Genomic DNA, 10,920 nt, shown 5'->3' with positions numbered 1-10,920 from the left:
TCATCGATGGAAGCTGCTTTGTCAGGAACGCGTGGGGTTCACATTACGGAAGGCTTGCTTTAATATGGGAAGTTAAGCAAATGTTGAGACATCGGATGTTGTTTTGGGTAACGATAATTTTAAGCCTGGACCTGAGCTTGTCAAACCGAGCCCAGCAGCTACGAGGAGAGCAGCCAGCTGCAATGCAGTGAGCGGCTCAGGGCAGTGGAAGGTGTGTTCAGCATCACTCTGGTAGATTAAAGATGCCATGTGGGTCTATCACACTTCCAGAGGGACAGAGTGTCCTATGGATGTGCCATTTTCTGGTCTGTACAGCACAGTATTGCATCCCACAGTGACTGGGGGGTCATGAGTGGTTGGGAGGCAGTACATCCTTCTGAAGTGCTCTGTGGGATTTCTCCATTTGTTCGTACATTTCCTTCTGCTGGAGTCAGGAGTGCTTGGCCTTGTGCTTCCTGACTGCTGTTTGTAAGTCATTGAGGGGTCTGGCTCTCCTGAAGGGAGGGTGAGGGATAACAGATTGGAAAAAGCCTGTCCCTGAATCTCTTTGCAACCTGATGTTCATGCAGGTTTATATTTGGGCAGGCTCAGGTGCTGCCTGAGTAGCCCATTGCCAGTCTGTGTTAGTGAGGTCTGAGCTGGAGAGCCACCAGAGCTGCACACCCAGCTTGGCTCCAAGTGCCTGTGGATGCCCAGAGATCTCATGGGCTGTGATGAGAACCAACAAAACCCACAAGATCACCTGGTCATGGTATGTTGGAACACACCCTCATTATTATGTTGCTGATAATTTTGCATTTTTGCCCATTTTCATTAGGCTGGATCTCACCAGTATCATGGCCAATTCAAGGTTTCATAGAATGCTTTCATCAACACAAAACCGTCCAGTCAGTTGCAATTTTAGGTCATTTTGGGAAATGATCTAAGTATGGAGAAATACCTAGAATAGGCAGAGGGAAATTCCTGGGAAGGGGTGTTCAGCCAGGGCCAGTCTGAGGGTACCACTGGCTTGAGGAAGACAACCAGAACTTGCCATTTCTGAGGCAGTCATGAGGAGTAAATCAGGCAGTAAAATGTAAGTGTTCCTTGACAGGAAATGTCACTGCAGCAAATTATCTAGGAGCACTTCAGGAGTGAGTGCATAGGAGAAGAGATCTCAGCATGACCTGGATAAAGAGCAAAGCTGGTATTGAAAACTGGCAGTAAGAGAAATCCCAGGCAATGGAGCAGTTTGAGCATAGCTAAAAGGTTTTTATCTTTAAAGAGCAGAAGTGATTGGTTCTTACTCTCTTCCACAGAAGAGGAACTGTCACAATGAACAACTACCATTGGCATCCATGCATGGAAGGAAGTCTGTGATCACTGTCAGGAGTTTTGGGGCACAGCCCATTGAAACCTCACTGCTTGGAGCTGGGAAGGGTTGATAAAGCATTTTAAAAAGTCCTGCATGAGTGCCCTGGTCTCACATCTAACCAAAGGCCTAGAAAAGATTTATCCCTTTGAAAGGTTTATGCCAGGAAATGAAGTACACAACCTGCCATGGTAGGGTAGCAAGGGAGCTGTTATTGTAAGCATCAAAGAGGTGGGAAAATGTTTTGTAAACCTGACCTGGAATAACAGGTTTAGTGAATGAGACCACACCAGTGCCACAGGGAACACCTCCCAGTGTGGCAAGCCCAGCAGACACCTTGTGTCAGAGAAATGCATCCAAGCACCACTTCTGCCTTGTGCTGAGTGGGCTGTTGGCATCTCTGCTGATAAGGGTGTTGCTAATTAGATAGAGAAGTCCTTTTCATTTGCTTTGCTGCATTCAGTTTTAGTCCTGGCTCTCAGGAACCGTGGTGTGTGTGACCTGCACGTGTGAAGCATCATCTCTTTTTCTTATCTACTACATCTGTGGTCTTTGGTTGCTGCTAAAGCAACTTTCAAAATGTTTAAATTGTCTCACTAGTGTGAGGATTACTTTTCAATTAAAAAATGTGTTTTTAAATTAAATCCAAGTATGTGTTTCCTTGGTTTTGTGTGGATTTTACCCTGCCAGGCAGGTATGCATCCATTTAGAAATCAGATTGGAATTTCAGTGCACAAAACCTGATTCACAATTCGTGTGCCCTTATACTTTCATCAAATTGACATAATGTCTGGGGATAAGCAGTGGATGCAGGGTTGGGTGCAGATGATGTGAAGGGCTCATTAATGAGTGAGTTAACACAACATTAACAAAGAAATTGGTGTCAGACTTCTCTGTTTTTTATGTTCATTCAGTTTATTTGGCTGTCATCTGTTTGTATCCTTGGAGCTTTTTCAGTTCCTTGTGTAAAAGAGCAAAATATACATTTATAATTTAGTTTATTTCTTCAGAAGTATCCACATTAAACAGTGAGTTAATTCAGTAGAGGTGCATGACATATGATTTTATATAAATTTATAACACCAACACAGAATACAGACTATATACCACATAAGCAACATACACAGTGCAAAACATTGTCTTCCATCAATACTCTGATAATGTGTACCTTCTGGATACACCAGTTTCATTCAGGAATGTGCTTGAGGAGCATAGGGAAAAAAATAATGCAGAAGAAATAGAGACACAAAGATACTCCAAAATCTTCCTGGTGATTCCTACACCGATTTTTTAGGGTGCCACCTGCTCACTGCTGTTCCATGAAGCTCCAGAGCATTGGTGAAAGCTGTACAGGTTCTGTGTCTGAGCCCAGCTGGGGGTTATCAGTTCAGAGGGGTGAGAAGAGCTGTGCTGGAAAGTGCTGTGGTGTTTAAGCCAGTGCTCCAGCAGTAAAAGGATCATTTCCCATGTGCCATCTCTGAGGGCTGGAGCCTGGAGCTCTGCTCAGGGCTGAAGCTCTGTCTGCCCTGCTGTGTCCCCAGGTGCTGCCTGTGCTGGCTGCCCCTGCTGGAGTCTTGGTGGGCAGCTGGGTCAGGACTTTCTGCTGTTTCTCCACTGCTGGAAGGATTTCTTGTGACTCTGCTAGCCCAGTCTGAGCTAGGACAGTGTCACCCAGCCCTCCCTCACCCTTTGGGACTTCTGCTGGAAATGACCCAGACACCCCCAGCCACAATGGACTGTGTTGTGTGCAGCCCCTCTCTGTGCTTGGTGGACAAAGGGAGACACCTTGATTTATATTTTCTCCTCCAGGTAATATTTGAATACTTAAGAAGAGCAGCAAAATCCTTTCTGCCTCTTCACTGCTGACCTTACTGGATGGCTCCCACCCAAGGACTTGCATAAATGCCCCTGTCCCAGCCTGGATGAACTGTTAACATGGATTTCACCGGTGCATATGGAGCGACAGATTGCCTCTCCTGGAGTGCATTTCCATCTGTGGCAAAATTACAAATTAATTTGCTGAATTTTTTTGATCTCTTTGACCAAGGTTACTTAATCTGTGCCATAATTCCTCACAAAACCTCAGCATAATAATTCTGGTTACTTAACACTGCTGTTACCTATGGAGTATCATGCAGCATTCTTTACAGCTGTATACAAGTGTCCTTAGCAATACTTTTTTATCCTTGGAGAAATTTGGCTTTTTTTTCCCTGTGGAAAAATACTGGATGCTGCTCCTTCCTTATGGTTTTATCATAACCTGTATAAAAAACTTCACAGTTGGATAGGCCGTTAATAGATCCTTTCAAATTTTGTTTGACCCATAGTGACAATATGCACTGGATTTCTGAAATAAAATCATGTTTAGGATAAGCATATGAGCAAGGGCCTTAAAAACTACAGCAGAGACAGTGCCATGAGATGGGAAGCTCAAGGACTGAAGCTGAGCTAAGGGCTTTTATAGTCCAGTCTGTCACAGAAGCTCCATACCTGTGTCACTGCTCTTGACATGTGATGTAGCTCAGATGTTTTACTCAAGCTGCCAGGTCAAGCAACATCCTCTGAAATGAAACATCCCACTGGACCAGGAAACTAGAGAATGGATTAGTAACTTTTTAATAAATATATATAAATGCCCAGTTTCCCTTAAGTTACATATAGATCCACTGAAGATGTGGATAATAAATGTTGGTTAACCAGGTATTACCTGCCCAGCTGACGAGGTCTGCTGAGGCTGTTCGAGAGCCAGTGTCCAAAGGCAGTCAGTGAGTTATGCTGTTCAAGCTTTGCATCAGGGTTAGTGTGAGAAGCAAGAAGCTGAGATTTTCCTGAAAACACACTTCTAGCTCTAGATGTGGATATCCCAGGGCACAGGTGCCCTGTAAGTGTGACAGGCTCTGTCCAAACATGGTGCAAATGCACCATCCACCCCAGCTTGGCTATACCAGCAGCAAGAAGAAGCTTTGTAAACTGGCAACTGCAATGAGGCAGCTCTGACCTCTGGAAGAGGGGATGAGAAGCACTGACAAGTAGTTTTGCATCAGGACCTACATGGCCTGTGCCCCTGGTGCCCACAGGTACCAGCTGCATGCAGGGTGGTTAACAGGACATCCTGGACCAGTGGGACATGACCACATCACCCCCTCTCCATCACAGGGCATTTCTTGTGGGTCCCTATGGTAGCACATGTCCAGCTGCTGGGCAAGGGGATGAAGCTCAGTAGTGCAGGGGCAAGAAGCAGTTTGTTTGTCTGTTTGCTGCATTCACAGGGATCTGCTGCCTGGTCACTGGGAACACCCAGCCTTTGCTTTCTGCACAGAGCATTTGCCCTCCACCTGGGAAGTTGATAGAACAGCCCAATGTATTTTCTGCCTGATCATGGAACTGCCTAAAAAGCCACTTTGAAATGGCTGAAATTCTGTTTAAAGGTGTTTGTGAAGTATAGCTGCAGCTGCCTGTGCTGCTCTGGTAAGGGCACACAGAGGTTGGTATTTCTGACCGTACAGGTGTGCTTCTGAGACACACAGCCTCAGCCACACTTGACTGGCACACTGGTGCAAAGCCAGTGACCCTTGGGAAAGCCAATATGGTCACTTGGGCTGTTCTCAGTAATGCACAGATTGTCCCTTTTAGTTAGCAGTTTTCTAGGAGGCTCTCCAGAGCTGCAGCTGCCCTCTTGTCCCCTTGTGCCTGGCAAACCTGCCTCCACAAAGAAGCAGGGGTCCCCAAAGCTGTTCCTACACAGACTTCCCTGTTTGAAATATTCCCTGTGTCTCTATAGAATTACCCAAGAGTTAGCTGGTGGTTAGTGTGCACCCACAGTCTGGGGGGGGGGAAATAACACCATTCTCTCTGCATCCACTTGTGTGAGTACTCTGGTGAATACTGCACTTTTCCCACAGTGATTCCCTCCTGCTCTGGGGAAACCTTTTCTGTGCCTTCTACTGGAGCAAGTGTTAATAACTGCAAGTAGCCCCAATGGCGTGGCTGGGAATGTCCACCATGTACAGAGATTTCAGTGGGGGTGTTGGCCTTGGTAGGATCCCGTTGGGTTTTGGCAGAAGCTATGCTGCTTTCTCGTCCCCTATCACCGTTGATGTTCTTCTCAGGTTTTCCTTGACTTTAATGAATTCTGGTGCATGGTCTTCCTGCTTCTCCTGCTCTTTCTCCAGCTGTAAAAAAGAATTCATTTTGCACATGAAAGGACAAAAGAGCATCAGCTACATTAAAACACAAGGCTTCATTATTGCTGGGTCCAGTTATTATTGCCCAAAGCAGTTTATTATTGCCCCATGCAGTTTAGGGTGCTTTGAACTGGAAAAAAATAAAACCCCAAGGACACTGTGTGGGACCCAGAGGAGACCCAGGGTGAGTGGTGTGTAATGGGGTCCTGGGTGACATAGTATCAATGTGGTGGATCCCAGTGTGAGGATGGGAGTTCTGCAGCTGTGTGGGACAGCAGTGCAAGATGTATTTTGGTTCCCATTTTATGGAGGGGTAGCAGTGCTTTGGGTTGAGCCTCAGCCTCACCCATCTCCCCTGTGCCTTGTGTCAGGTGGTTAGGTTAACCCAAGGATGGCTGAAAGCTCAGTTCTACCTGATCCAGCCTCTGGTGCCTCTTTAATAGCTCTTTTTCAAAAGGAGACTGCAATTTCTTTGCCTCTTCCTCTTCCTTCTTCTGTTTGATGAGCAGGTCTCGCCGTCGGTGCTCGAGCACTCGCTGCAGCTCTGGCTTGCTCTCCACACTCAAACCTCTGTGGATAAAAAATAAATAAATGAGAGCATCTACGCCTGGGGTGTAACCACTGCCAGCCTGGCAACCCCAAAACTTGTCTTGGTCCTAAATGCAAACACAGGAGACCTGTGTTCCATGAGATCCATGGGACATCCATGAACCAGCCGTGACCCACAAATCCATCCACAAGGTTTGAGGCTGTTTGATGGTGCCTCGGGCTGCCTGCTGGGGGTGGACACATGTTGCTGTTTGTGTACAGCACGTTTGGTGCTGGAAGTTCGGCTGATCCCATTGCACCGGGGTGCCACATCTTTCTGTGTCGGGTGTGGAAAAGGGACCTTCCGTGGGCTCTTGCTGTCACTGGTTTTAGCGTGCCAAGTGTAGATTCAGCGGCGCTGAGAACATGTGCAATAATGACGATTTTTTTCCCACCAGCAGGGGTAGTCATTGGGCTGCAGTAATTGTCCCGGCAGCTCCTTCCTCCCCGCGCATCCCATCTGAAGCTTTGAAGCTTTGCTTCACCTGAAGCTTTGCTTCCGAGCTGAGGGCGGTCCCCTGCTGACATGGATAGTTTTGGATCAAGACGCCAAAGTGAACTGTTCTTTTCTCCTGGAAGCCGGAGGATTTGCTGATGGCACAGGCGCCTGACTCCCCTTTGGCCACCTGATGCATGAACCTATGTTCTGTGAGGGGTGGGATCACAGGAAAGGAGACACAGCAGGGCCATGCAGGCAGGGCATAAATGTGTGGCAAAGAGATGGAAGGTTCTCTGAACTAATTTCAGAAGCCTCACACTTTGGATGTTGCCATAGCTGAAGTAGTTACAGGTGGTGTTTGGTGTTCCTGGGCAGGTCTGTGCTGAGAGGAGGGGACCTCCTCATGCCTGTGCTGAGGGCTCACCCAGGGGCCCAGGGCTGGGGAGTGCTGTTAATGTAAAGCTCCTCCTCAGCACCAGGAGGGCTCTGCTGACCAAAGGCTGGTTGGTTTTGGCCAAGGTTGTTTAAAAGTAGAGGCATCAAACCCTGTGGGCTGTGGATTTCTTGGCAGGGTAGCAGGCGCCGAGGTGGTACCTCACATCAGGAGAAGCAGAACTGGCAGGCAGGAGAGAGGAACAACTCTCTCCAGGTGCAGCAAACCTCTGCACTGTCACAGCATGGCTGGAACCCAGTTCTTGCATCCTTCCACTACCACTTGTAATGATATTTCCTACTGTAATTTCTTTTTTCTTTGCTTAATGACAGGACAAAGTTCACAGCAACATCAGTGAAGGCAGCCATAGCCTTGGCCCCAGAGCTTTCATCATGGCTTTTGAAGCAGGAACAATCATGGTTTTTGAAGCAGGAACAACTTGGATGCTGCAAAATTGCTTTTCCCAAGGCTTGAGAGAAGGAAAACCTGCCTTGGCTTGCTGGAGACACAGCTTGCAATGTTGCCTGTAGATTTGTTACTATTCTTTGATTTAATCAGCCTGTGTTAGTGCCCAGAGGTGTTGAGTAAGATAAGGATTTTGTTACACAAGCTGCTGATTTCAGTTGCTTCTCCCTGCTGCTTGAGGGGGAAAAACCAACCAAAGCAGAAGCAAGTCATAATTCCTTCTGTCTCCCCTTCTCCCCTCTCTCCCTCTATGGTAATATTTAGCAGGAAGCAAAACTGGTAGATTTGAGAGTGACAAGAAACCAGCAACAATGGATTACTTCTTGCATTAAGGTTTGTTTCACATATTTGCTGAAAAATACTTTCAGAGGGAGGTCAGAGCCTAAACAGGTTTAAACTTTGCTTGAGAGGGGCCACAGGAGTAGGTGGTGCAGGATGTCTGAGCTGGAGCTGCCTCCTGCCAGCACCTGGTGTCACACGTGGATGTGACACGGTGGCAGGCACAGAACTGGAACACAAAGAGATGATGCACTTTGTGTTTGCCAGTGTGATCTGGTGCTGCAGGGCCTGCACCTCCTTCACTGCCATTCCTCTCTGCTGCTTCCATTGCAGGGGTGTCTTGTTCCTTTGCTCCATCATGGTTAGACTGGAATAATGTTCTGTGAGATCAAAGACAGTGCTGGTAGGTGACCCTTTAAACTGAGCAGTATCACTAGGGAGGAGATGGTCACTGTCAAGCCAAAGACTTCTAAAAATATCTGGCTGGTATAGTGACATCTGCCTTGATGCTAGAGAAAGGTCCCTATAATTCTTCTGATTCTGGGAAAATCAAATCAAACCCAAGCCCAGCCAGTGCCAGTATTGATTAATGCACCCTGCTGGCAGGCTTGATTGTTCCCTGAATTAATATACGTGTCTGGTTCTTCTGATGACTGCAGTTCTTAGAACAGAGGCTGTGCTCCTTTTAATTAGGCAGCCAAAGAGCTATTGTGTCAGGGTATTTCAGGGTGTTCAGAAAATGTCAATAAAAAGCCAGCAGATTTTTTTTGCTGTGCTTAAAAGCCTCTGAGCAGAATATGATTTCATTGCACTAATGTTCAGACAGTTGGTACGATGGAATGATGTAGTTGTAGGTTATTGATCATTGGTATAGTTTTCCTGATGTTGTGTACCCCCAAAGAGTTAAAACTGGGGTGATGGGGTAGGAAGTCAGGAATATGAATTCTAGCCTGTCTTTACCCATTTGATATTTAGGGAGTTGGTGAGTAGCCTTGTGCAGATGATCTCACCCCACTGCTACCTCAGCTTTCAATGGCTGCATCCAGCCTGCACCTCTTCCTGCCTTTGGATTGACCTTCAAGGGCACAGGAATGCTGTACATTGCTGGGGACTTGGCAGATCAGTGATGGACATAGAAAAACCAGAAAACCTCCAAGGGACACCAAAAAAGGGCTGTAGGGATGCTTTGCATCTTCCAGTGCTTGTGACTCTAAAAAGTGCCAGCCAATGCTTCAGGATGGCAGAGCGGGGGCTTTTTGTTCTGCTTTATTTTTTAAAAGAAATGGTCACATCAGAGAAAAGAGGAAAGGATACAGCCAAGGAGGACAGGATACTGTGTTTGCAAGTGAGGGGATTTACCCTGCTGTTCAAGCTTGCAGTCTGTCACTGTTACCTGTGCCTCAGCTCCTGAGCTCTGACAGCACCTCAGCACCTCTTGGGCTGCTCCAGTGGCAGGCTGCAACCTCCCCTTACCTTTTGTGGTTCATCAGCAGCTCCCTGTGCAGCTCTTGATGGCTCTTCGAGGCTTTTACAGGATTGAGGAGCTTTTTAGGTTTGATGAGGTCTGGGTTTCCATCTATATAGTCTGGGTGAGTCAGGATATTCCCACCATCTGGTCGCTCCCGCTGTATTTCAGTGTACATCGATGCTGGAAGAAAAAAAGAGGTGTTTGCATGAGAAGTCTCACCCTGCTTGGTGTGAGAGCCCCAGGCAAGACAGAGGAGAGGAGCTGGTGCTTGTCCTGGCTGCTTGACACCATGTCAGAATCAGAGTGCACGTGCCTTCATGTCCTGGTGGGGGATTTTTAGAAGTTTTAAAAAATACTCCCTTTGTTGATGAGACACATATTAATTAGATCACTTAAATTACTTGCCAGCCACTCACTTCAGTGGCTGCAGAATTTAGTGCCAAGGATTAATTAATGCAAGATAGATCTAACTAAAACTGGAAGCAGCCATGGGTGTAGACCGTGTTGAGCTGCTGCTTTGGGCATTCTGGATGAGGCTGTTGGTCTCATAGCACAAGGGGATGCTGTGGGATTTAAGGGGCTTCTGAAACACTGGCCTGAGGAAGTCTTGCTGTATCTGAAACCGCTTATCAAGGAAAGATTTTACTGATATCCTGCTGACCTATTCATCAGGATTGAGTCCAGTGCCAAGAAAAGCATCCTTCGCCCATGCAGTCTGTGATCATGCTGCAATAATTTGTATGTTCTGGATGTAAGAGCAAGAGCCCACTGTTTTGGAAGGCATGGCAGCTTGGATTTCAGGCAAATCACAGGGCATGCTCACTGCTAGTGTTTTTCAATTCCATTACATTTTCTCTTTTCAAAAAACTCCTATACAAAGTGAGTGCAAAGCACAAGTTTTAAGACAAACTGCATGTGGTGGGCTGTGTCTTTAAATGAGCCCAGTAGGTCTGCCTCCAATTACTCAGTGTATGGTCTAATCAGGTGCTCAGAAAGAGCAATTTATTCCTGACTATTCACTTGAACAATTTGGAAGTTTACCAGTAAGAACCAAAAAAGTCCCTGGAAAAGGGTGTAGGCAGCTTCATGTCTTTAAGTGTCTCATTATTACAGTATTTTTTGAGGCCTACTGTGAAGTTATATGGGTTGATGGAGCTGGAAGAAAAACAGTTGTTCAGTAATGTTGCCTCTTTCTCTTATTTCATTCTCATGTATAAAAGGAATAAAATCTTTTTAAAAGAGAAATCAATAAAAAAAGCCCAGAGAAAGCAGGCTAGGTCATTCTTTCACAGTCAGTAAGCACTTAAAAATGTGAAGTGGATTGCAATCAAACAAAATTGTGTAGGAATAATACTGCTAAAGAAAAGATTCAATATCAAACAACTTCTCTTTGAATGTTAATGTGGCCAGTGCCCTACTGCTTTGGGCACAAAGGAAAACAAATCAGAGCCCATTACAGGAGTGTAATTGGGGTGAATAGTTCAGTACATATTTAAAGGGTGCTTGGAAGCTGCAACCAGTAATTTTTTGTATCACACTATTTTCCTCTAGGATCACACATTCCCTTCTGCTGGCAGGAGGGAAGGTGGTGTGGTTTGATGTTTGGTGGCAAGTGCCAGGCTGACTCAAACCCTTGCAGGGCTGGACTCCCCAGACTGAAACTGGGAGCTCAGCCTTGCCTTCCAGAGAGATGCAGGGACTGAAGAACAGCCA

At 46.4% G+C, this 10,920-nt stretch overlaps 1 protein-coding gene across 2 annotated transcripts in view; it reads right to left on the bottom strand.

Moving 5' to 3' along the window:
• Positions 1 to 2,240: 2,240 nt before the first annotated feature.
• Positions 2,241 to 10,920, bottom strand: part of FAM107A (family with sequence similarity 107 member A) — a 28,221-nt gene continuing 19,541 nt past the window's right edge. For both annotated transcript variants that reach the window (XM_012573501.5, XM_012573505.5), the window contains 3 exons: positions 9,213 to 9,387; positions 5,949 to 6,105; positions 2,241 to 5,523 (listed from right to left, as the gene is read on the bottom strand). In XM_012573501.5, the coding sequence (XP_012428955.3) occupies positions 5,416 to 5,523; positions 5,949 to 6,105; positions 9,213 to 9,387 (440 nt within the window). In that variant the 3' untranslated portion in view covers positions 2,241 to 5,415. The remainder of the gene's footprint in view (positions 5,524 to 5,948; positions 6,106 to 9,212; positions 9,388 to 10,920) is intronic.

This window comes from Taeniopygia guttata, chromosome 12, assembly GCF_048771995.1.
Source record: "Taeniopygia guttata chromosome 12, bTaeGut7.mat, whole genome shotgun sequence".
In the NCBI taxonomy this organism is placed as follows: Eukaryota; Metazoa; Chordata; class Aves; order Passeriformes; family Estrildidae; genus Taeniopygia; species Taeniopygia guttata.
Note: the sequence above shows the minus strand (reverse complement) of the source record. Positions and strands in the feature narration are given on the sequence as shown.